This window comes from Lissotriton vulgaris, chromosome 6 (genome assembly GCF_964263255.1).
Source record: "Lissotriton vulgaris chromosome 6, aLisVul1.2, whole genome shotgun sequence".
NCBI lineage: Eukaryota > Metazoa > Chordata > Amphibia > Caudata > Salamandridae > Lissotriton > Lissotriton vulgaris.
Genome location: NC_141694.1, coordinates 1,276,591,312 through 1,276,618,344, shown reverse-complemented (window position 1 = coordinate 1,276,618,344; position 27,033 = coordinate 1,276,591,312). Strand labels below are relative to the sequence as shown.

General features: G+C 43.1%; 1 protein-coding gene across 2 annotated transcripts in view; it reads left to right on the top strand.

The window, feature by feature from the left end:
* Positions 1 to 25,866, top strand: part of SLC35D3 (solute carrier family 35 member D3) — a 277,390-nt gene extending 251,524 nt beyond the window's left edge. For both annotated transcript variants that reach the window (XM_086927401.1, XM_086927400.1), the window contains exon 2: positions 23,387 to 25,866. In XM_086927401.1, coding sequence (XP_086783527.1) covers positions 23,387 to 24,222 — 836 coding nt within the window. In that variant the 3' untranslated portion in view covers positions 24,223 to 25,866. The remainder of the gene's footprint in view (positions 1 to 23,386) is intronic.
* The last annotated feature ends 1,167 nt before the right edge of the window (positions 25,867 to 27,033 follow it).

Genomic DNA, 27,033 nt, shown 5'->3' with positions numbered 1-27,033 from the left:
TGTACTACCATCTACCCAAGCACCTGTATCATGTCCTGAGCTAGTCCCACATTCAAATGCTCATTAAAACATGATCCTCCTCACCAGAATCATTCTTCTTCTTCTCTTTTTTCTTTTTCTTGTCTTTTATTATTTTCTTAGCTATAGCAGTACAAGTCATTACACACTCAATATCATATCCTCTTCCAGCATTTTTCTTATCTGCCCCATTTGTTCTCAAGCCACTGTTCAAATGAGCCATTCAAACACACAAAAGGTGCTAAGAGAATGCTTACACAAAGTCTAATTTCTGGCAATCGCTTGGGCATTCCAACACATCATTCTTCTGCCCACCATACACATCAGACTACAACCCAGCTATACGCAAATCAGTCTTGACCCTGCTTCAATAAGAACAGTCCATCCCGACCTGCCAAGCCAGGTCCTCTCTAAGCCCAAGACCGGTTGCCACTGAGTGGGGCTCTTCAGGCGGGTGCAGCTTGGTTGCAGTGGCACATTGAGAGAGGGACCCATGTCTAGGCATATGTTTGGTCACCAAGGGTGCTACAACAAACACACAAAAGGTGATGAGAGGATACTAGCAACAAATCGAACCCCTTGCAATTGCTTGTGGTAGCATACCGGCCCATCGTTATTTTGCCCATCATGCCACCTCAGATTAGACGCAGCTATATGCAAATCAGTATTGACCCAGCTCCAATAGAAACAGACCAGCTTGAGCTGTCAAGCCAGATCCTCTCTGAATCGGAGCCCAAACAACCCACGACTGGTTTTGCCAAGATTGGGGCTTCTCAATCAGGGCTAGCTTGGTTCCAGTGGTACAGTGAGCAAGAGACCCAAGCCTGATTCCTGCATGTTATTTGCCATGTGTGACCAGATTTTCGCCCCTGCATTTTCATGTTTTTTGTTATGTTATCTCTGTTTCTGAAAGTATTTTATAACTAACATATATGACATATCAAGTTTGATAACAGTTAGTGAATTAGTACTGATCTTGGATTTACTTGTTATGTATTAATGATGGACGTCTACAAATGTGTACATCTGTATAAAGTAATAAATAACTGGTTCATAATTACAGTGTCTGTGCAAACAGCAGGTATACTGTGGTATAACTTGGATCTACATGGCATAACATGAGAGTACTTGGTATATAATGACAATATGTTGTATCTAATAGCACTACATGACAGTATAATGGATTACCTAAGCATATGATGAGTGCTTGCCATGTTAAGCTTTACCTAGATGTATAATGTTTGAACTTAGGAGACTATGGGCATGTTCTGGATTTCTCTAGTGTATAAAGGCTATGCATGGTACTCGCTGACTGCACCGAGTGGTATTAGCACTTTACATGGAACAATAATGATTACATTCAACAACAAATGAAGTTCAAGTATGATAACATAAATTGAGAAAGCATGGGTCTTATGTATTGTTTGGTTATTTTCATAGGGTCAAAAGCATTCCTAATCATTGTCTGGGTATCTTAAGGATTATCAACAAGAGTACTGAGAGATGAAGGTTTGTTTCTAGTATTCTTTGATCTCATATCACCATTTGTCTCTTTCGCTCCATGTGCCACTTTATATTATGTGGGTATGGATCCCCTAATGGTTAACATATCATAGTTAGAGCAATTAGTGACCATGCAGATTTAAACACTTTATGAATATGGCTGAGGGTGCAGCCCAACCCAGATGAAGAAACTTGTACAGATACTAAGAGGGTTGCGCTAAGCGTGGCAAAGATAGGCTGATTCTTTGTCTGAGATATGTGAAAGAGAGAGAGCTTGAGCCTGTGATCGAGTCACAGTTGGTTCATCAATAGCATATGGCTATAGTAAAAGCAGTGTATTGGGACCAAATTATTAAGGGGATTTTAAATGCTGCTGTTGGAAGCACGATGGTGCTTATATTCAAAGCCAAGGTAATCAATTGTTGTAAACTCTGTTTGGGTCTCATCCTGACTAAGAAGTGTAGAAATCTCTTTCTGAAATGTGTGCTAGGTATTTAACCAGTAACCTCTGGGGTACAGAATATTTTGTAATGTGTTCTTCTTGTAAACGTTCCACAGAATCATTGGTACAATTACATTTTTTTGTTCAGTGTTTCAGTGCACGACAATTCTGAAGGAGCTATAAGTGATGCACACTCATTTGGCCATGTTGGCACTGTGCATATAAAAAAGATTTGAATGTTGAACTTCAAATTATGTATGGAAATTCTGGCTGGTGTGTTAAGAAAAGGTAGTGCTAGGTAATAATTTTATTTTTTTAACAAACTTTATTGAGCCTTCATGTTGAGTACAATACAGTATTACAAAATATTTATGGCGTTTTCATTTTTGTTGATTATTATGTCCTCATCAACTATAATTAACTCTACGAGCTTCAAATCTATGTATCCAGCGTTACATAACACAACATATATAGCTTAGATAAAAGAGAACATGGGGAGTCATCCCTAAGAATCGTTAGTACCTCAAAGGAAACTTGTCTCGCATCTGATCCTTGAAGCCCTGAACTAAGTTAATTGCCCCATCCCTTTCCTGGTCCTCCTACGCTCTGCCCTACCTCCTGTCTCGTGCTAAGTTACCATTTATCATCAACCTATACTACTGTTGTACAATGGACCATTCCGTGTAGTTTGCTTTAACTATTGCTAGCTATACGTCGCGTGTTTATGGTAATCCCGGGTTACGGTTAGAGGATGTAGGTGGGATTTCCAATTGTCTGAGTTCCTCCAACATAATGTTCCATTCCGTGGAGATGGGACGTTTCCTCAGCCCTCGTACCTCCTCCCGTTTGAGCGCCACACTTTTCATCACTGCCCCATCTAATTACCTCCTCTCGCCATGCCAATACTGGGGGCCCCCTGGGGACTTCCATCGCATTATAATCGCTCTAATACCCAGTATGACCGCTAGGTCCAGGAAGTGTAGGTTAACCTTCTGGGCCCTAGAGAGTTTCCGCAAGCCCAGTAGGCCCTCCAGCATGTTGTCTGTTATTATGAGCTGTGTGATTTCCCCCAGTATGTCCGGATCTGCCCCCAGTAATCTCGAAGATGCGGGCAGACCCATAACATATGCACAAAGCCCGCCTCTTCCGCTTTGCATCTCAGGCAGCATTTTTGGGCGCTGTATCCTCTTTGGGGTCAAGTATGACCTATGTAGAACCATTGTTTGTATGAATTTTAATTTGGCATTGCGGGAGACCCTTTTGGGACGCTCCAAAATGTTATCCCAGGCTTTGTCTGTAATCACTGTGTCTTAGGTTTCTGCCCATTGTGTGCGGAGGTCCATGAGAGTAGTGGAAGCTTGTGCTCAAATGCCTGTATAAAACTAGGTGACTACCCCTCCCCATGTAATATAGAAGGTGCATGAAGTCGTGTTGTGGGGGTTCACTACGCTGAGGGGCCCATGCTGTCCTGATATAGCTCTACCGTGGCATGTTACAAGTAAAGCCGGTCAGGGACACCGGTGTTCCTCACGAATGCGGCATAGTCTAAGAGGATACCATCTCCAAAGAAAGAACCAAGTCTGCTACTCCCGCATCTATCCAATCTCGTAGTCTAATCATCATAATGTTACCACCCATGATTGGCATTCCCAGTAATGGGATATTGCTCTTGTAAGGGGTTGTGGCTGAAGTATACTGTAGGGCCTTTTTCCAGCACCGCAGTGCGGTTGTTAACAGCGGGGATCCACCCAAGGGTATTTTCATTTTTGGAAGCAGCATATTATGTAAGGTACCTCATTCCAAGTCCAGGCTATCATAGCCTATTTCTTGTACGTTCCTGCCTGCCATCCAGTAAGACAGCCATTGGAGTTGGGATGCATAGTAATATGCCCGGAAATCAGGGACACCCAGCCTTCCCTTGTTCGATGCTAGTTGTACCTTCTTGAGGCTGATCCGACGTCTACCCCCTCCCCAAAGAAGTTCCGATAATAGCGTGTCTAGAGTTCGAAAGGTGGACTGTGACACCATCAGGGGTAGATTAACAAAAAATACAAAAGATGAGGTAGCATCACTATTTTAGCAATGGCTATCCTCCCCATCACTGACAACGGCAAAGAAGTCCAGAAGGAGATGCTGGAGCGAAGCGAAGCAATGGCTTTCATTAAATTGCCCTCTAGTAGGTCCGACTGATCCCTGTACACGTGGATACCCAGATATTTAAATGTATCCTGCTAAACAGGTAGCTGATAAATGCCGAATTGGATCGTGTCTGGGCGTGGTCCCTCTTGGAAATAGAAAGCGTGGGATTTTCCCGCATTAATAGCTAATCCTGATATGGCCTCAAAGGTAGAGAAGATATCGAGAATGGGTCCCGCCTCACCCTGTAGGTCTCGCAGATATATTAGGATGTTGTCTGCATATATTGAAATAAGGTTTGTGGAGTCCTGTAATGGTATTCCCAAAGCGGCAGACGACCGCCTCAAGGCTATCGCCAGCAGCTCCAGTACAAGGACAAATAGGAGGGGAGAGAGCGGACACCCCTGTCTAGTACCTCTATGTATATTGTTGTAGTGTTGTAGTGTAGTTCCTATATTCCCAATAGGCTCTGCGCATTGGAATAATATATATTGTAGTTTAGACGTAGGACTGAGGTCGACTAGGTCTCTACCGAATATATTCGACTTAATTGTGTGTGCCAGCTAGCTCAGAGGTCACTAGAAACTTTCTTGCATAAACAAGAAGGGATTAGTCTCTGACAACCATATAACATGACAACTTTTTTTCCCCAGAATGAAACGTATCTCTAGAGTCGCAGAAACAATAGACGGCTATTTCACTGGTGCTTAGTTTCACCAGAAGTGCTTTAGAAATAGAGAGACAGGCGTTTTCAATAAAAGTATTTATTGAACAGTCTTATTTCTTAAGCATAAGAAATGCACTGCTACAATTGAAATGCTAGTTAAGAAGTACGAGGCATATAAAACGTATAGTATTATAAAATAGTACTGTAAAAGCATGAAATGGTTTCAAGCCATAAACATAGAATACATAAAATGCATAAAATACATACAGTGATAAAATGATGGCTAAAAGTACTCAACTGGTGCTTCTAACGTACGCCTACCCCAGTGTACCTAACTTAAGCCTAGTACGAGGGAGGAGTAAGTGAGGAGTAGTGTAAGTTTTAGTATTTCTCTGCCAAGAATCTGTTCAAGAATTCTCTAGGGGTCTAATCAGCTCCGTACCTTGCCTTTAGAATGATAGAGGTCTGGTATCTCTCTCTCGGGACTCGATCTCCCAGCAACCCGCAAGGGTAGCCTGGAAACACTAGAGCTGGATTTCTCAGCAGGAGAAAAGACAGCGTCTTTTCACTGCGTCAGTTGGAGGGTCGGCTTCCTTCAGCACTTGCGTCAGCAGGGCGTCGGGCAAGTAGTTAGTCGATCTGCTCCGAAACCACTGTGTGTTTGACTGGGCAAATGTAGGCATATTTATACCCCTGAAGGTGCCGAGTCTGACGTAAGATTGGACATAATATCATCACTAGTGCCTTAGTTCCTTGAAAACTCCCGGATTTCTTGGATAAATCAGTATTCAAGCAGGGGGAGGTTCCTGACTGCTGAGGGCTGGTTTTACCACGAAATCTATGTGGATTCTCGGAGTTTAGTGGAAGTTGCCATGCCGTATTAGGGCTGCTCCGTCTATAACTAAATAAGGCAATGATTCTTTATGCCTGTATAAGGACTGGATGGTTTATACCTATATATGGGCATGAATCGGGAAAAGTTACACTAGGGTCCTAGATTCCCACATAACATTGTATTCTTGAGAGATGTATCCACCAGTACGTTCCCTCGCAGTGGGTTCAACATAAAGCAGGCGCACCCATTTCAGGACATCCGGGGGGAGGCCAAAACACTGTAGGGCTGTAAACATATAGCCCCATGTTATAGAGTCAAAGGCCTGCCATAAGTCTAACGCCGGACATCCCACCCTATTATATTCCATGGGGGTGGCCCTCATTATGTGATCAGTCTCCTCGTATTGAATGTGGTGCTACGTGAGGTAAGGAACCCACATTGTTCACGATGGATAAGGGCGGGGAGGGCAGGAACCAGACAATTGGCAAGAGCCTTACTGAGAATTTTATATTCGGTAGCCAGTAAAGACAGCGGCCTGTAATTGGACATCACAGTGCTGTCCCGTCCTGGTTTGGGGAGTGACACTACTAGGGCTTGCATAGTGGATTGAGGCAATTTACCAGTGCCCCATGCCATCTAGTACAGTTCTTCTAGCTTTTCCTGCTTAGGGACTAAAATGTCTGTGTATGTGACGTAGAATTCAATCGGCAGGCCATGTAGGCCTGGGGCTTTATTACGGTTAAGACTTTTAATTGCAGTTCGTATTTCATGCTGCATGATGGGTCTTTACATGTAGCCTCGGTTATCGTTGGGAACTGTAGATCGTCTAGAAAGACGTCCATCATGTGGCCATCCACATGTGCTGGTGCTGCATATAGGGTGCTAAGATAGGTGCAGAATGCTTCATTGATCTCTATTTGTGAATGAACTAGACCCTTCAGTGGTGAGTGTATGCAGGTGATAGGTGTCGTTTACGGGCTATCCCTCAGTAACCGAGCTAGCAGTGTACCTGATTTATCAGCGTCCGTGTGTTTCAGGTGTGTGTACGCCTGATAGTCTATAAGCCTGATGGTTTCTAGAGTCTCTGCATGCTTAATTCGAGCCTCTTGCAGATCTGCTCGTTTGTCTGCGTCAGTTACTGCAGCTGGTTCCAGCTCCACCACTTTGAATGCATCCCAGTCCACTAGGTTGGAGGAGGCCGTATTCTAATTGTCAGTGAAATAATTACTAATGATGTTTGACAATGCGGTCCGAAAAGTGGCGTCTTCTAGGAGTTGGGGCCACAATTTCCAGGTCAGCATGGGAGTTAGGACCCTGCCCCATATCAGCGTAAGTTCCAAAGGGATTATGATCAGAGAAAGTTTTGGCTAAATATGTCGATTTGTGGACGTGTGTGGTTATTGTGTGTGAACAAAGGAACCCTTTCAAGCCTGGTATGGAGCTGATGTACTGGGGAGTAAAAGGAGTATTCCCTATGTGTAGGATGTAACATGCACCATGCGTCAATTAGCCTCCAACCCTGTATCCAAGCGTTCAGTAATGCAGTCTATCTGTGTGTCCCGGCCCCATGCAATGGAGGGTGTGGTCTGTCCAACACTATGTCAAGGATGAAACTTCCATCCCCATCAAGGATCCAGGGAATGGTATCCCAACCCGTCAAGGCTCTGCCCAGGTCACAGTAAAATTTGTCCTGATCAAAATTCGGCACATATATACTACCGAGGACTATGGGTAGGCCATCTAGGGTGCCCCTTACGAGTATTTATCTCCCTTGCTCATCCGTAAGCCGGTCCACTTCTACAAACGGGACTCCGTGGCGAATCCAAAAGGTTGCCCCACCAGCAAAGGCTGAATAATTAGTGGTGAATACACGGCCCCTCCATTTTTTTTGAGTTTTCATTGCCTCCACCTCCATCAGGTGGAACGCTTGAAGGGAGACTATCTGTGCCTTTCTCCGCAGGAGGTAGTCATGCACTCTGTGGCGCTTATGTACCGCCCCTAGTCCCCGTATATTCCAGGTCAGTAGGTTGTAGGAACCTAAGGTGGCTTGAGTACTAGACATATATATGCTATGTGTACCATGCTCCTTGCAATGCGGAGCTTGTGAGCAAAGGCAGACCAGGAATACCCCATCCTTTGTGAACTGAACATAAACGGCTCAGCTAAGAAACAATGCTGAGCCAAACTTAGAACTGAAATATACAAAGTCCATAGAACGGTGCGTGCGCTATGTGGGGGGCAAGCGCCGCCAACCATACTGTTGCTTATATGGGTGTAGAGCTCCACTGGGCCCGGGGGGGGGGGGGGGGGGGGGGGGGGGGTTTGTCTCGTAAAATATTTATATGTGCACTGTCCCAAAACAGGAATTTCCGTATGTGGGACCAGAATGGTTCCCATAAATAACCTAGACAGGAGTGTTCAACACCCTGTAAGATCTTGTTCGGGTCCTAATAATTACCATTACTGACATTTTTACAGTTGAAGGAAAAACATAGCCTTTCAGATTACAGTGCATACATTATGAACACTTTGCGTGCACAATCAAAACATCTTAAGAAAAAAGGATACTGTTCCGCGTGACACATCATACCAGTGGTTCAAACAGTGCAAACATATAGGAGCCTGGAGTCGGCCCACATTGTTCAGAGTTCTTCGGGCCTCTACCACGTCCTCGGGTTTGTTGTTGTTGTAACGGCATGGGGCTATGCTTCACCGAGCCCGGCGTCCTCTCCTGGCTGTGTGCAATATCCATCACTTCCAACCATTCTTCCACGTCATTGGGGCTGTCAAAGAAATAAGATTTCCTGTCATGTATTACTTTGAGTCTAGCCGGGAACAGTAGGGCATATTTAAGCTGAGCCGCCCTGAGCTTCTTCTTCACCGCTTGGAAGGAGGTTCACTGGCGTTGTACTATGATAGTGTAGTCCAGATACAGTGAGATTCGCTGATTTTCGAATTGAATGTCCGCTTTCTCCCTCCTCTTTTGTAGCTGCACGTCTCTGTCGCTATAGTTCAGGACTTTTACTATCAGAGGCCGTGGGGGTGCCCCAACCCTCGGAGCGCCAGTTGGAATCCGGTGTGCCCACTCCACACAAAAATACGGGGACAGACCCTCAGGGGTGACAGGTTCCTGGAACCACGCTTCCATAAAGTCCGCAGGGTGATTACCTGCAATTCGTTCCGGAAGCCCAATGACTTGGACTTTGTTTCGACGATTACGGCCATCCGCATCCTCCACCCGGTCCTTGAGGCCATTATCCTGCAGCTGTAGTTGTTTAATTTGCATAGCATGCTCTGTAAGTTGTGGGTCTATACTGCTCAATGCCTTCTCGTGCTCTCGCATCGTGTCAGGAAGTTTCCCATGGTCTGTCCTCAGAAGAGTAAGGCCGGTTGTGAGGGCCCCAATCTGCTGCTCCATTATTTTCTTAGAGTCTCGGATTTCCCTCAGTATCAGATCCAGTTTTTCTGAGTGGGACTCAGCTGACTCAGTGGCGGAAGTGCCCGGTGATGTGTCTCTAGTGTTAGTGTCAGTGGGTCCCCCCCCCCCCCCGCCAAGCCAGTGTCTAGCATTTTGCCTTTTAGTCTGCCCATTTCTTAAACTAGCTTATCGCAACCACAGGCCCGAGTGATATAGTCCCTGTCAGCGCAGACGTTCCCCACCTTTGAAAGACCTAGTTGAAGAGCCGTACTTCTCAGTGGATGCAGATCCGCAGTGCCTCTGGGCCTCCTGCCGCCGCCGGCCACCTACGCCAATCCACTGCTGTTTTTTTATGACACCGTTTCTATTGCCTCCCGAAGAGGCCAGTCGCAAAGTGGGCCGCCGCCCGCACTGCTATACCCAGTGCCCCCGCAGCAGCCTTCAATCCAGAATACTCCAGCCGTAACTCCGCCAGTAACAGTCCGGTCCGATAGGGGATGGATGTGTGTTGCTCTGTACTCCCTAATTAGGGTGAGGGGGGCACACCATCTAGCCGATCCGTGTCGCCTGTAGTTGGCCCGCACACCTCGCCTCCAGTCCAGGTGCTCCCCTGCCCTCACGCAGTCCCCTGCAACTCAGGATCCAGCAGAGAGCCATTGAAACAATAGAAAAATTAAAGTATGGGGGTTGGGGAGGGGCCTCCTCTCCCGGCCTGACTCCCCCGTGGCTCACGCTCTCACCGCCTTGTGTTGGTGCATGTCCCCGCGGTCCCATCGGCTTCCCGGTGATTTGCTCCGGCAGCCGTCCAATCCCGGTCAGTCAGAAGCAACCGCCGTCCCCGGCTCCAGTGCCAGGGCACAGGCAGCCGCAGGCAGCGAGGGCCTCAGCCTGCTCCTTCGCTCCCACAGGACTCCGCAAATTAGGCCGCACACCTCGCGCTCACAGGCAAGCACTATTCTCTGTTCCCCTGTTCCCTGTTGTCCGGGTTAAAGCCGATTTCACTACCGGGATTGCAATGGACGAACGTCGGGACTCTCCGGGCAGCAGTTACAACCCGTAGCACAGCGAAATCACAAGATAATCCCCCCAGGGTCCGGAGCCTCACCAGGTCGCATCCGCCATCTTGGGTGTTTGACCACGAGGTGCTAGGTAATAATGAATTACAGTTTGTCTGAGACCTACCCGTATTAGACTGTGTGTGTGAAATGACATGCCAAGGATTTAATCACACAAAACAAAGGGGAAAGAGTTATCACTCCTACACCTTCCCCCAAACCAAACATTCATACACACAAAAGGGTGTAGGGGGCGAGGGAGGTACACAGAAGATGAATGTGGTGTACACACTGTTTGTTAAAATTGCCGTCACCCACAAATTGTTGCATGCTTCATCATTCAGCTTGCCAACAACATCCCTGTGCAGACCAACACCTTGGATGGAGTATTGGGGTGTGGAAGACAATACAAACAAATAATATCAGGGATAAAAAATGTGCAGAAATCAGGTTTACAACTGGATCAGGAATATCCTCTACGTATTTTATTCCTGGACTTCCTGGAAGGATTAAAATATATATAATATAGAATGGTGGTGTTGGTGCAGATTATTAGCCCTACACCCCTCCTAGCTGCATGCTTGTCAACATGTTTCAGCCATTTAAAGTAGCCCAAAAGGGGTCACCCGGCTTTCTTTAGGAGTGTAGATCCCGTTTGTCCTCTTTTCTCCTGCCTTCCTTAGTTGGTAGATTGAGGTCTGACCCATTCCGGTCTGCGAACTTGTAATTACTCTGCAGTATTTCCTACAATGAAACATAACACTAATAAACACAATATACTCCACGTTTGAGAGGATAGACTCTCAATAGTATTACAAAGACAAACAAAGTTCATTACTTTAACATATCTAGAATGTGTCACAACCACTCACTCACCACTTCTCATCATGCACCATGTGGTGTTGGTGGATTCACTGTCACCCACTCTTATATAATTCAAGGCGACCAATCATATCTTCACCTTGAGCATGCTACTGTTCTGAATAGGCCCCTGTTCTTTATACTGCCCTCTTCACAACCAATATGGCAAAGGTTCATCAGGAGCAGAACAACAATACCAGTGAATATACCCCAATACATTTCAGCTTGACTCTGACCAGCAGAATTTTTGAGAAAAAGATGTGTCCGTTGGGGGGGGGGGGGGGGGGGAGGGGAGGGCGGAAGCACAGAATGAGTGACAGAGATGACTTCCATCTTGGACAAGATAGTGTTTTAGAAAGAAGTGTGACCTTATTAACATACATTAGAAAAACGCACTTCCACACTTCTATACATCATAGAGAATTTGTTTCAAAGACAATCACATTAGATTAGTCTATAAATGGAAATCGTATATATAAATGCATACTTCACATTGTTAATCTTGCACGAAAATACAAACCCACACAAATCTTTAACACTGTGTCGTAGATGGGGGCAAATTCTATGCAGATCTGTTTTAACTCTCTCCTAAAATCCGGTCCAAATAAAAATACCAGTCTGCTCTGAATATAAACTCGGGTTACTCCAGATCTGCTTCAAAGTATTTGGGCTTCAATTGTAAGATGAGGCTTAAGCTTCCACCTTCTGTCCTACGAAGGTCACACAGAGCTACACACTGAAACAAACAAAAAATGCAGTTGATAAAGTGCTTAAATTGAATTAATTGTATCCACTAAAATTGCTCATGATAGCATTGCATTCATCCTTGCTCTTACCACAAGAGACCAACAGCTTGCAACTCAGAGTTGGTGCTTTCTTTGTGGGGACAGTCAAGTCCTAGCTATAAGACAAAATTTTGAGAAGGGTCTTGTAACTTTCCCAGGGATGTATTACATTGGCCTCTTACCTCTAACAAGTCCACCAGTAGGCTACAGAGCAGAGATGCCATGTATGACCTCACTCCTCGCTGCTGCATTAATTACCCATGTCTCGATGTAACATGTAATGCACCTGCTCATCCTGCAGTCTGCTGCACTGTGGTGGATAGAAGTGATAGGTGACAGGGGGGGGGGGCTTGATTTTGTGCAGCAATGCAATCCATTCTGCAGTCATACCATATGAGATCAAACAAGACAATGAAATGGGTATGTTAATTAATGTTCATATTGACCCAATTGCAATGGTGATATAGACCACTGAATATTATCCTTTCCTGAAGATGCCCCTGTTAAATGAATTGGAAGTATAAAACTGTTAGCATTTATGATCTCACACATTCATTTGTTTTCATTGTGATAATAGCTTTTGTGAAAGAGATGTTCCCCCATGGATTTAAAAAATATTATAGCAACTACTGACTCTCACATGTATGCATTCATATTGAAAACTATGCATTTAGCATCTCTGTACTCAGCACGTTGTCACCTGAACACTGGCAATGCCACTACCACCATGCAATAATTTGTGCATGGGTTTTGCTGGTGCTATAGCTATGTAAGCATTTCATTTGGACACTAATAGACTGATCTTTATCATTTTAGGCCTCTGCAATAATGAATTTATGTATATCTTTATTCCAGAACATATGGTTCTTGGTATCTCAAATGTTTTAGGCGTATTCTTATCCAGGGGCCAGTGAATGTCTCAGAGTAAAAATCAAAACTCAACCGAATCCCATTCTGGCCTTCACACTTGTGCTCATTCACACATGGAGGGCAGAATCAGTAAGTCATCTTGAGGTACAAAGATGCAGGTTAAGTGTGTCACAGGACTACCTGCTCCATTTACTCAGTAGTCCAGATTTTATTTGTGTCCAGTCCCCTGTTTATGCAACAATATAGCTATCAGTAATTTATCCAGCTCCATCAAAAGGAATAAAGTAGTCTGCTGCTACCCTCCATAAACTCAAGATAGTCTCACAGATGTCTTTGTTAGCCCAGTGTTGTTGTCTACTCAAAAGCTTCCTGAAATGTACAGATGTACACCAAATTCCCCCTCCTACTCTTAAGTCGCCCATATCTCCTTGAAATTGCAAAGATTAATAACCTTGTAAAAGAAGTACCTCAAAATCTTTTTGTCGTCCTAGTCCTATTTTCCAGGTAAATAAGTGTTGAAGGAGACTGCGGCAAAGATGGCCGGGACTCTCGACCTGACCTACCTGGGCCAGAAACCTTCGATCAGCTTTTCAGGATACTGTTTTTCCTTACCCGATGCAGGTACTTGATCCCGGACTGCGGAGTGGAATTTTAAGGGCAAGAGTGGGATGTAATCCAATGTATTCATCCCGCTCTTGTGGGGCCTGGGTCCAGGATAATAACGTTTTTGTTCCTGCCCCCTGAATGTAAAATGCTCTTTGTTGCATATACTTTTGGACTGGGTTTTTTACCTTTCAAGCAGCATTACGTTTTTAAGACCCTTGTTTTCTAAATACAGAATTGTACAAAGGATGAAGGCTGGATAGATGCTGTCAGAAATGAGTGATTTGGATGTGGCAGTAGGAGTTGATTGGTTTTTACGTTCTGTCAGACACAGTTTTAATGGTGGATTACAATAGAAGGGGGGGGGGGGGGCGGCGATGGGTGGGCCTGATGGATTTTAAATACATTTTACACTGTAACTGTTTTATGTTTTTTTTAAAGTATTTTATGGACAATTGTTCAAATAAACTTGTTTTCTACCGACCTAAACATCTTTTTGGAATGGCAACAGTGATTTAACACCAAATATACGTGAGATGATGATTATAATAGATATAATTAACCAAAATATACCTATAACTCAAAATACCAAGAGTGAGGAAGGTATTTGAGGGGGGGAAAGTAAGCTGTGCCTATGTAAATACAGCAACATCACTAATCAGTACATTAAACAGTCCAATCTTCTCTTCATTGTAAAAACTGCAGGTTGGTGGAAAGATGTTGCATGTAAAAAAATACAAATCTAAGGGGTTTGATGTCCTACAGGGTGAGGAAGAATGGCACGGAAGCTACAAGGTAGCATATGCCACAGCAGCGAGGCGCTGCCCCAACATTCCAAGTAGACCTTTGCCCCTTCCCTCTATCTTGCATAAACGTCTCAGGGCAGCAGGGCAAGGAATGGTCCCATCCAGTTTGCAAAACATATTTCCAGGGACTGAACAAAAGCTTTTATAGGCGATTCGGCCCCACACACCAGTCTTCATACACTGTTGTGTTGAAGAGGCACCCACTGTAGGCCTATGCTTTCACACATGACTTTCTACCAGGGATGCTATAGGTAATCTGTCTATGAGGCAAGCTTCAATTTCCGCTGGCCTTGCTGTACTGGCTTTGTGTGTGAGGGAAACCCACATTGTTGCTGCCTCTGTTGTGCTTGCCCTTTGCTTGAAGAAAAGCTTGCTTTGCTTCTGCCTGTGTTACACCTGTTCCTTGTGTGTTAGGCAAGCTTAGACTGCTCCTCACAGTACTTTGCCTGTTCACTTTGTGAGGAAAAGATTTCACTGCTATTGCTGTGGGTTCTCCTTACACTGGTGGAAACACTTCACTTTGAATTTTTGGAGGGGGAAGAAGGGACATGCATCACTAAATATCTTGTTTGTTTTACTGTCCTGGAGTTTAGGCCCAGACAAACACCCATTAACTATTTTTCTAGGTCTTTCACAAAGGGAAACTCATTGATACAAGTAGACTTCCTGTCAGTTCCCTTTAGTGATTGCATGCCTCCCTCCACCACCAGTGCCAGATACCCACAGGGGTGACAATGCTGCGCTATACAAATACTATATAATTGATGATTGATTGATTCCTCTGAGTACCTATTTTTTCCCATCTCTGCTACAGACTGATTTAGCAACCTACTGTTTCCAATAATTAAAATATACTTAGAGGGGGCTTTGGGTTAGCTCTTTGCTCCTCATTGGATAGCTTTGTTGTGTGTTTCATTAGCCACCTCTTGATTTGTTGGCTTTCCTCCCGATTCTTGTGTTTATCTCACCCAGAGGCTCTTTGGTCTCAGAGCGTTATGAATAATTGAGTTGTATCCCTCTGCTGCATGCATGAGGGGGAAACCATTTTTAGGTCGAGTCTGGGCAGTGTATGTGCTGCTCTGCGAGGCATGCTGTATTCATGTATAGACTTGAAGTTCCACCCACTCTCCACTCATATTTTTCATTGGCTTGTGTGATTGGCCTGTTAACTGTGGCTTTACATTGGTCAATAGGCTTAGTAGTCCCTCCTTTGTACCGCCTTGTCTCAATTTGTAACCTCCCATGAGGACACCCCCTATTATGTGTGTTGTTACTCAGAAGGCTTTAATTACAGCTTCTGACCACTATTTTCTCAGATAGCGTTGTCCTGCTTGCTGTTCCATACATAAATAAAAGGCATTGTCATTTACAATGCCAATAGCTCAAACTCTCATGAATGTAAGACCTATTGCATTGCAAATGCTCATTCCATTTTGTAAGCATTTTTAACAATGGCTCGTCAGCAGCCAAGTTATGTCAGTCCACTAGTATTTTTTTGTTGCACTTTTGTTATTGTAACATAAAAAAACTTTGACTGTAACATGACTATCCCCATATCAAAACAGTACATTAAAAATGGCAGATGTTATGTCTCATGCACAAAAATCTATCACAACACTCAAGTGCCATGCATCCTTTGTGATGCCAGACGGCCATTTTGGAATCAATTCCAAGATTGAGAGCTGTGCACATGCATGCATTTCCAAACTGGTGTTATCAAGCATCGGCATTAGCCAATTGCTCAGCCATTTAAATCTGAGACCCACTGGCTTTGCCAATACCTGTTTTCCGGACTACTCTTTCCTCAAGCATTTCAGTTCCTTTGGTGAAGAGTGCAGGGACAGGGTAAATGGGGGTTCCCTGAGACCCAGAATTGAAACTGCGATTTGCTTCAGGTTCTTCCCTATAGGCTATGGCCTGGCTTTTTTCGATTTGCTCACTGTTGTGGCACCTCATACCCTGTCTCTTCCACTGTTTTTTAAACGTTTTTTTTATTTAGTTGTTTCTTTATTTTGGGGGGTCGCCTCCTGTACATCCATTAGCATTCATTCCTCATGTTTTCGAGCTCATAAGGTGCGGAATTAAACATAAGTAGTAAGCTGCTGGCCTTTTTAAGACTGAATAAGTGTTGTGCTGGTAGTACTTAGCATTCCCATTTAAATATTTGAGAAGGTTATGTAATTTGGGGGGTGGGGCTGTTCAACATAAGGGGTGGTCAGCATAAAAACTCTGAAGACCACTGATCTAGTGGTGTGCACATGTACCACAGTGCTTTGCTGCTTTATCCAACTTCATAGCTTTAGTTCCAACCACTTCCACTAACATGACTATGAAGCATTCAAACTCTCTGGCTTTGTGCGGTGTGTCTGTTTGGGTTTGCTTACATAGCAGCATTTGACGTACTTAAGAACTTATGTGGACAAATAGTATTTTCTTTCCAAAAAGCAGGCTAGGATTCTTCTCCTATCACAGTTCCCCAAGTTTATCACATGGGGGGATTCAGTGGGGATGAGCAAACTTATTTCCTGCACACCATCTTAGTACTTTCTCTGAGGTGTAACCATTGTTTGCGATTAGCAGCTTGATCATAATGAGAATTTTCTCACATCTAGAATTAGGAGCAGTGTAATAAAACATCAATTAGATAAACTCATGAAAAGTTGTTTAGGTTCAATAAATGTGTCATCTAATAACTGTAAATATCTTCATGATGTTCATTCACAAAGCCATCACAACCTGTACCCCCGCCTATGTTGCAGACAAGCTCACCATCTTAGGTAGTTCTATTCACACCACAGTGAAGAGCAAAAAATTAAAAACAAGGAACAGGCATTTCATCAATGCACACAGGATCTGGAACAGCCTCTGTGTATCAATCAGGACTGCCACAGCGCTTTTCCAATTTAGGAAAGAGTTGAAGACTCACCTCTTTAAAGAACACTAGATCACAAAGCATTCCCATCCCACAACTCAGCTTTCTGTTCTCTTACTCAATGACTTCAAGCTTGCCTTTGATCACGTACAGCGCTCCGCTACCTTTTGGCTAGGTTCGCTCCGTAGAAATAACTTGTACATTCATACATGATGTGGGAAAGGAGGTGAGACTATACCTTGGCCTTTCAACGTGAGAAGTCTAAGAATTAGTGAATAAGTATTTACACCAGGCTAGGTGGGAATAACTAAAAACAAGGCTGGCAAATGTTGTGTTATTTTGTTAGTATGATGGGCTATGTATGTTTAGGCTTAATCCATAATTGTGGTTGGTGATTCCTCATGTAGTCACCCTAGGGGGGCTGTTTCTTTAAACCTGTGGCGTGATATTGTCTCTTATAAATTGTGCAAAGTGCTGTCATATTTTGTTTAAACGGCAAAATGTATTTTGATTTTTTTAGTGGAAGTAGGATCTGTGTAGAGGGACATTTGTTTCTGGAGCTCTATGTTATGCAGAATATCTCTAGAAAAATACTTAAATATGAATATTTGGCCTAGTTTATTTAGATTATACCATCCTTTTATTCGATTAGCCATTGCCAAAAAGGAGAAACGTTTGGTTGCCCTAGCGATAATTGTACAATAATTATCAGGCTGGAACTGCTTCTTTGTATATATGATTTATACAATCCCACAAAAAACCTGAAAATAATTTCAGGATGTTCAGTGCACCCAATGCAGAATAAGATAAGTAACAATAAACCGCAGTTAAGTAGTCAATAAATAATCATTCATTAGCATTTCATGGAAATTAAACAAATGTAGGATGACAGGACACTCTTCAAGCACATAACATCACTTCTTGCAGAAAAGTGGTTCCCAAAATTTTGCTTTACAAAAAAGTAAAGGGGCCTTCATTAAGCTTGCAAATAATGCCACCTCAAGCTTAGGGCTGGCCGGAAGAGTACGGTCATTATTAATTTTTTTAAATAAACGTTTCAAATTTTCCTTAGCTATCACAACTAAAATACGGAACACAGGGGCATATTTACAAACCCCTACCGCCACCAGGCCATCATTTTTAAAGACGTTGTGGTGGCGATACGGGCTTTGCTTAATTTACAAGGCAGCATTAAGCCACTTAGGGTGGCTTAATGCTGCATTGTAAATAAGGCACCCTTCTGGATATACTAAGGGGTTGATTCCGATGTCGCTCGGAACGGCTCCGATGCGGATTCAGGTTTGCTGAATCTGGTCTGGAACCCCTGTTGCCGACCAAATCCTACACACTTCCCAACAACCGATTACGATGCCTGGAAACCATTAGGGCTGTCTGAATTGGTTCCAAAAGGCATTTGGACAGGTCGTATCTTTTGGAGCCAAATTGTACAGCTCTATGGACTCGGTTTTCGAGCGAGCGAGTATGATGACCGATTCGGACAGCCGTTTCGATTCGGTTTCTCCATAACAAATCGGCTGCCAGAATTTGTATTTGGGGGCCCAAAGCAGGCCTCCTTCACCCGGGCACACCAACACGGAGCTAAGAGGGAAATACAGACCTAGGTCGCCCTCCACTCAAAAAGTCACAACCACAATAATGACCTAGGTCTAGGGCATTCAGTTTTAATCGAGCTGGGGTATCACATGTCGCAATCAATTACAACAACCTCCCATTCCTTATGTATGTAGGGTAGGGTAATAATAGTAATAGCAGGTATGATGGGTCCCCCTGAAAAGGTTAAATGTGGCCAAGGAACAGAGGGGGAAAGAAAGACATCACTACAAAGGGATAGTTCCAGCACTGGCCATAATCTTCAAATACTAGTATGCATCCTAATATTAATCTAAACTAGGCGACAGATATATACCAATGATGTTTTATTTTGTAACTTATTTTATTTTCAATTTATCCATCATTTTATATTATTCCTCATTTTTTAAGTTGTAAAAAACATTTCATCACAAATTCAATTTTTATAGACATTTTCAAAATTTATAACAAATACAAAAAAATATCATACACAAATAAATATGTACAGAAAAATAACACAATATACTTCAAGGAAACACCACCTGATATCATACACACAAACTCAAAATACTACCACATTCACACCCATACTTCATTCAAACCACACCATCACAAGAAAAAGGAAGAACTGAGTCTTAGTCGGCAAGATCTTCACGACAATTTGTGGGTCTCAAAAACCAGTATGAGACCCCTGCACCAGGTCGACGTGCGTTTCGGCGGCTCTAGGCCACCTTCCTCAGGACCTCTTTCGTACAGTCTAATCCAAGATATCAGGGGACCTAAAAATATGCATAAAAAGATACTGTCACCATATAATCTCTCATGGAAGTGAGAGAAAACAACTAAGCTTACACAATAAGAAAACATTGCTTGGATTAACACAGCAGCTCCTCACATGACCAAAAGTTGCAGGAAAAGTGCATGAAACAGGTTATCAAACATATATGTGAAATTTAATGACTTATCGTAAAGACACCTAATATTGTACTAGTCAAGGAGACAATATTTGTGATAGTTCCACCTTTCTACGGAGACTGCTACAGTACATATCTTTTTTAGAGAAGGAAGAAGGGAAATCCATTTCTATAAGATTCCAACAAAGGGCATGAAGCATAACATGTTATGACAAAACATGGGTCTACTTACGATTAAAAACAAATTATTGTTCCTATTCCATAAATCATGTTCTCATGTCAGACAACCAACTTGAATGGTCAATCGTAAAGATTGTATTCGAGACACCTAAGAAACAAAAAGAGATGCCCTACTCTGAGTAATCATAAGATGACATAGATTCATCCGAAGCCAGCCTTTCTTTTTATGGTTTTTGCAGCCTGTTCTTACCAAGTTTGAGAGCAACGAGGGGCCAGGTCTTAACGTCAAAACGATTCTTTATGATAAAATATATCTGATCTTTATCGAGACAATCCAGCTGGAACAAAAATACGCCAACATTTCAGATTATGTAACTTTATCTCAAACGCTTTACTATCCTATATAGCCTAATGACATATAATTGGGAACACACCTTTTAGCCAAACAGTGAATTCCATACTCTATTTTAGATTCGAGATAATGTTTCAAAATGTATCAGGTTGGTAGGGATAAAGATAACTTGCTCTGCCCATCAGAAATCTAAAACGTAAAGACAAGATATATGTCATGAGGCACGAGAAAACGTGAAGTCAGAAGCAAGAATCGCACTAGTTGTTTAGAAACATGGGAGGGTACGGTGTACGCCAGTCAATAGCCCACCTTAAAAAAGCCTGTCCCCTTATCTAGACAGTGGAGGAACCCACACCAAAATGTTGTAGGAAAAAATGTGCACAAGCAAGATAGCACCTCACGGGCGCACCACCAATGGGACCCCTGGTAGGTACTCACCAGGACGGCCCTGTTGTCATCATTGGTGCCATCGAGTTTAAAGAAAAGTGTCCAAGTGAAAACAACTGTGTTAACAGTGATAGTGCAGTGGGAACAATACAAGTAACACATATAGTGGTGTCACACAACATATAACATACAACATAAAACCACGCATACAGCACGAACAGATAACTTTATTCTTGTTCCTTGCGTACATTAAAAAAGTGAATATGGCTACTAGCGCATATCATCACATTGTTTTCATCTTTTGGACATAACATCATTGCACAGGGAGTAGTGCTACTCCCTGAGGAAGGGCTTCGTTTTGCCCGAAATGCATAGGAGTAACCATGTGCAATGATGTTATGTCCAAAAGATGAAAACAATGTGATGATATGCACTACGAATCTTAAGAAATTAATGGAATAATAAAAAAAGTAAACTTGAAGAAAACATTGAGTGGAATCCTCCTTAAACAGGTTTTCGGGAGGAGTATGATGGTGTGCACATGGGGATGCTCCCAGTGATCCACTGGTAGCACTTACATTAATTCTTTACTTGACGCCCATGGTCCGAGGACTCCACCTACGGAGCAACCTAAGCAATTGGTCTAATAAAGGAAACCAAAAGCGCATACAATAAGGCTGTACATCTTAGTGAAATTCCTTTACCATACTATTTTATGTCAACCCTCACATTTAAAAATAGATCTATTCTTCAATACAAGTTTGCTGCCAAACAATACTGGCGATTCAAAAAGCTTTTTTCAGTTGTAGACCTTTGTTTACAGTCGTAAATGGTTTCACTCACTCTTGATACCTATCCACAAAAGATAATCTGTGATCCCAAAATGGCTTTACTTCTGTGTAATTCTCTGCCATTTATGTATTCAACTACGTAGTAGTTAACCCCACACAAGGGAAGAAAAGTGGGAGCAACAAAGATTGGTCTGCTTCATAGGTTCGTGATCGCTCACAAACTCGTTTGTTGCTGTTCACAAGCTCCTCTCCAAGGTGCTTATTTACAAGCCCCTTGCACTGGCGGTGCGTTACTTTTTCCTACCCTGGATACATTTGGAATTTTACTCCAGAAAAATACACTAGGGAACGAAAACATGTTTTTGCTGTTGCATATCAGGTGGCATTTCCACAGTGCTTACATGTACGCTAAGGGGCTTAATTTACAAGCCTGTTGCGTCACTGTTTGTGATTATCCGGCAGCGCATTTTACTGCCCCTTATTTACATGGACATGTAAAGCCACCCTGCATGGCTTTTTTAGTCCTTGTAAAAAAAAAATTACGGCCCCTTCAAATGCAGCACTTTGAGTTAAATGGGCGTTCCATGGGTGTTGCCGTGGGTGTTCCCACGGAACACCCATGAAACCTGACACACTTCCAAATTTACGAGAAATAGTAAACCTTGAAATGCCTCTGAATGCAACGAGGAGAAATGTATTAATTCCTCCTCGTATTTTTCCTCTTTCTATGCGTGCTGAATTCTGCAGCACACATAGAATGAGGAAATCACCTCTTGCGATTGTTTATGTGCAGGAAGGTGCACATAAACAATCATTTGAAAAAATTAAGTTTTGCAACTTCGATTTGAGAGGCAGCACACATAGAAGTTTAAAAACGCTATTTCAGATTGTTTATGTGCAGGAAGGGAACCTTCCTGCACATAAACAATCATTTCCATGTCGCAGGCACCCTTGCACCCTGCATCTGCCCGTGGCAGCTAATTGTGCACCAGCGCTGGGGAGAGCAAAGGGATCTGTCATATCGTTGTAGATATGACGCATCTCTGTGCTTCGGAATTAAAGCAACGCAGCACAGCCAAATGGCTTTTGCACCACGCTGCATAGATTCCTTGTAAATGAGGCCCTAACTCAGTGTCTAATTAGTAAAAGAATGAGTGCTGGTGTCTAAACCTCTCATCACAAGCCCATGGCTGTGCAATCAAATGTCAGCGTGCCCAATGTCAAGGCTGCATATTCTTGACTTCACGTCATGCCTCTTTAACCCAATACCTGAGACTCCCCGCCTCTTTATCTCTCCCTTGCATACTCCTACTTTTTGTCTGTGTGACAGGTTTTAATTCTTTCGCTTCCTTTGCCTTTCAACTTGTATCTGCTTTTCCCTCTCTTGCTCTCGGTAAAAGTCTCGTAGAGTAAAAATGAGAGCCGATGGCCCCCGACTGCCAACCACAAGCTCAAATACAGCACTGCACTAAGTACAGTTGATTACAGGGGGAAATTACAGTCTTTAAAAAAAAACACGAGTCACACTGTAGTGCATCTGAAAATGTGTGAACAGTGCAAGTTTCCATTCGTACTTCTGCTGAGGTTTTTGAATAAAGGAAAACCGCAACTCTGCAACTGAGAGGAATAATGGTTCTCCAATTGCAGATAGATTCAAGGCTCCATTGGTTTATAATCCTCCTTTGGAAAGACATCTTTTTTCATTTTGATATCTAGTCTATGACATGTATTCCATGAAACCCGTGACTGGGAAATCATAGCAATTGAAATATAGGTGTTCAGCAGTCCCTTTACAGAGAGATCACAATCAATAATGCAACCACAGGTGATGTTGGGCCCAACTATTTTAGACGGGTTGGGGACCTGTACATTTGGTTAGGAGTGATGGTTAAATCAAAATGCCGCAAGGGTAATAAAATATACTCCTTAGACCATTCATGCCATCTCTCTATCCCCTCTTTAATTGCGCAAATTGTCTCTTTTCAGAGAATGTATATGGAGCAGGGCAGGGGAGGTTTACAACACCAGGGACTTTTGACCACATGCATAGAGAAACATATACTGTACTAATATATAAGCTAGAAAGAGTAATGAGTAACTGGAAGGATACAACTACGAACACAAAATGTGAAAAGAACTCGCAAAAACAATCTACAGTAAATACAAATGCCATCTCAACTTTGAAATGTAAAGACCCATGGAATCTCTATTTTTATTGTAGTTATATTTAAGCGTGGCATAGTATGCTTTGCTGTTCCTTGTGCCTGTGATAAAACTCTTGCTCTCTCTCTTTCTTCGTAGGCGCTGGTGACCTGACAGGAGAGCCTGTGGGATATGTCACAGGGGTGCTAGCCGTGCTGGTCCATGCTGCTTACTTGGTTCTCATTCAGAAGACCAGCACTGACAGCGACTATGGGCCGCTCACAGCCCAGTACGCCATTGCAGTCACAGCCACCCCTATTCTGATCATCTGCTCGTTTGCCAGCATGGATTCTATCAATGCCTGGTCTTTTCCAGGATGGAAGGATCCAGGAATGGTCTGTACTTTCATAGCTTGCATCGTGATAGGCTGTGCTATGAACTTCACAACTTTACACTGCACCTATATCAACTCAGCCGTGACCACCAGCTTTGTTGGGGTTGTGAAAAGCATTGCTACCATTACGGTTGGCATGTTGGCCTTTAATGATGTGGAGCCAACCTCACTTTTCATAGCTGGAGTAGTGGTCAATACGATTGGCTCTGTAATCTACTGCGTAGCAAAGTACATTGATACCAGAAGGCAAATCAACTATGAAGATCTAGAAAAAGAGGCCAAACGGGAAGAAGAAGCAGAACACGGCAGAGGCCCGCAGCCACTATTTGCCTTGGAGGAAGTACCCAAGGAAAAACCAGAAGACGATGCATCAGAATTGGCAATGACGGCAGATGGAAATGCCCACGTGGAAAGAATGGAGCAAACGAACAGCATATCAAGTGTGGCTCCTCCCACCAGTGGCCCAGTGGAATCCACCACTGATGGACCCAACAAGAGCTCTTTTAGGGATGCGTACCTGGGAGTGTGGCGCTCAGTTAGAGGAATGAAGTTCATGAAGAAAGAGTGTTTGATAGAAAATGAGGAACTGCCAAGTCCTTGAAAGAGAGTGTCTATCATCTCTCCACAAAGACATTTGGATGAACCTGGTTGGAAGAGAATATGATTGATTAGGGGTCAAAGAACGATTGCACGCCTTTAATTTATATGTGTACAGAGGGAAACAATGCCTACCCAGTCCATTAAATTATAGTCCTTTCTCCTTCAGCATTGAAATGCGAGACAGCAGGCAGACCAGACAGATTCCCTTTTACAAGCTTTGTAAAATTGATAGGCAGGCCAAATGTATGAAGAATTTATCTGTATGCAAAAATATATTTTTCTTAAGGTAGGGAACAACAACTTAAAGATGTATTATTATTTGAAACAGAACTGGGGATTACATGAGTTCAGTCAAGTTGTGATGTGTTTGCTCATGTCCAACCCCTGTACTGTGTGAAATAGAAGTAAAGAGAAACATATTTAACTGTTATTGAATTTCATTTCTGATTTATTTATTCCACAGGGTATTAGAAAATATCCACAGGCAGATTTATAGAACTTTTTCCTGGCACAAAACGGACTTACATCATTAAAAAGTCTTCGGATATTCATGCATACAATTTGCATGATAAATAAAATATAGTAAATGTACATCTTACCCTCATCGGAGTGTTCTGCTGTTATGATCACCCTCTTCTCGGAATGTTCTAATGCTATGATTCCCCTCTGCTATGGGTCACACCCGGTAGAATTCCCTAGCTCTCAGAGGCACGTGCATTATACATTGGCTTATACAAAGAAAAAGAAAACGGACAAGTAACTGTATCTTCCACCTCCACTTAGTTTAGAGAACATAAGTGTAGAATAGAATATAAACTCCAAACATTGTTCATCACATATTTAGCAAGGGGAGGTGGACCCCACCCACCCCCGCTCTTACCTTCGGCCATGCGGGGCGGCCGTGACGGGACTCAGCAGCAACCCCCAAATCTTACACGAGGCCGCAGGGTGGCAAACCAGGGTGGCAAACGCAGGGACCGGCACACATCTTGCTACGCCACTTCCCCCAGCATCTGCATTCTACGTAATCCCCCTTTAAATAGAGAAGGGCTTATATGTCCTCTTTTCCAAAGCATATCTTTGAAGCTGGTGCATCTCTCGGACCCCGTATGAGCACAGCAGCACCATCGAACTGAGAGCAAGGCTAGCATTCGTAAGCATTAGAACCAGTGCTTTAATTGGGCCAGTACTGTCCGGTACTGAGTACCGGCACTTTTTTATTTTGAGAGGAAGAGTACCTGCACTTCTCAAAAGTGACATTAGACTTTGAATCGGAGAGTACCAGCACTTCTCAGAAACAGGCAGGCACTGATTAGGACATGTTCCATTCAGAGCCACATTTGAATGGAAACTGATCTTTAGCAAGCTAATTTTTTTCAGGAAGGTTATACCTCTTTGCTGCTGTTAATGACATGCAATGACATTACAATATTCCCCTCCCAACTAAGAAGTGCAGGGGCAGGAGGCCGGTGGCAATTTTCACACACAAGCACTTTGCATAAGAAAAACTAAAACTCATAAACACAGCCATTGAAGGGCCTTATTCTTGGGCCTAAAGCACACGTATCTTGCGTGAATACACTTAAACTCACACATACAGACCTTGGTAAAGAATGTCAAAGCTTGGGACATATAGGGACATCATCAAAACACAAGTAGAAACCTACTGGTCCTCTCACCGCATGGGCAAATGACCCACACACAAATTCTAAATGGGTGTGAAAAAAACAAACAAACTCACAGGGACGTCAGAGGATTGGCCAGGGACGTGCAATTCTCATTTGGTTGGCACTCCCAAAGAAGGACTCTATGTGGCATTAACAAAGATTTGGATGTACTTATATCACTTATCCTAACACCCAACTAATTTGTTGTCATTATAGAAGAAAGTTTAATTAAGTGCACCAATCAATCAATCTGGTATCAAGGTGATGCATGTAGGAAAGGTTGGCAGTGGCATGAAAGGAGGCTATTAATGGAGTAGAAAGTAAACACATGAAGATTTTATGATTTTCCCATGTGATTTAAATGTGTAAAATGGGTGTATGTTCAGTTTGTACATGCATGCTACACATCTACACACGTAACTGATGTAATGCATATTTTACTCCTGAATCGCAGGGTAATATGTGAAAATTGGTTTAAAAATATGCATTCTTTACTCACAGTCCTAACACTTGTAACACTTTGTGCAACTGAGGGGTCTTTAGGGGAGACATCCTTTACATCACATGTGATACATCACATGCTATCACAACGCAAGTTGTTATAACGACTTGCTGTAGGAGGCGGAAGTTGTTGGATTTAACATCCAACACCTTCCCTACTGTTGCACAGACTGGAGTTGGAATAGTAAATTATACTATTTCAACATCCAGGGCCCCCTACAGCAAGTCGTTGTAACGACTTGCATTGTAATGGTATGCAATATACACACACGATTGTTGTAACAACTGCGTTGTAATGGTATGCGATGTATCGCATGCGTTGTAACATTGCATATTCGGTCTTAACTCCATTGTGAATCAGCCTTTCACATTTGTCTCTTTAGACCACATTATACCCTGCCATTTTAAAAAAGACCTTATTTATCGTTCACACTTAAACTCAGATTGTCTGCAAATTAACAATTTCTGAGACTAACATATCAGGCCGTTAACATATTCTTTTCTATCTGCGATTAAAGCTGTGCCTGAGCAAATAATTTCAGGGAAACATCTGGTTTGAATTTGAAGGGGGTGGTGACCAAAAATCTGCCAAAAAGGACTGACTTTCTCTCCACACCTACAGCGGTATAGTCACCCTATTTAGA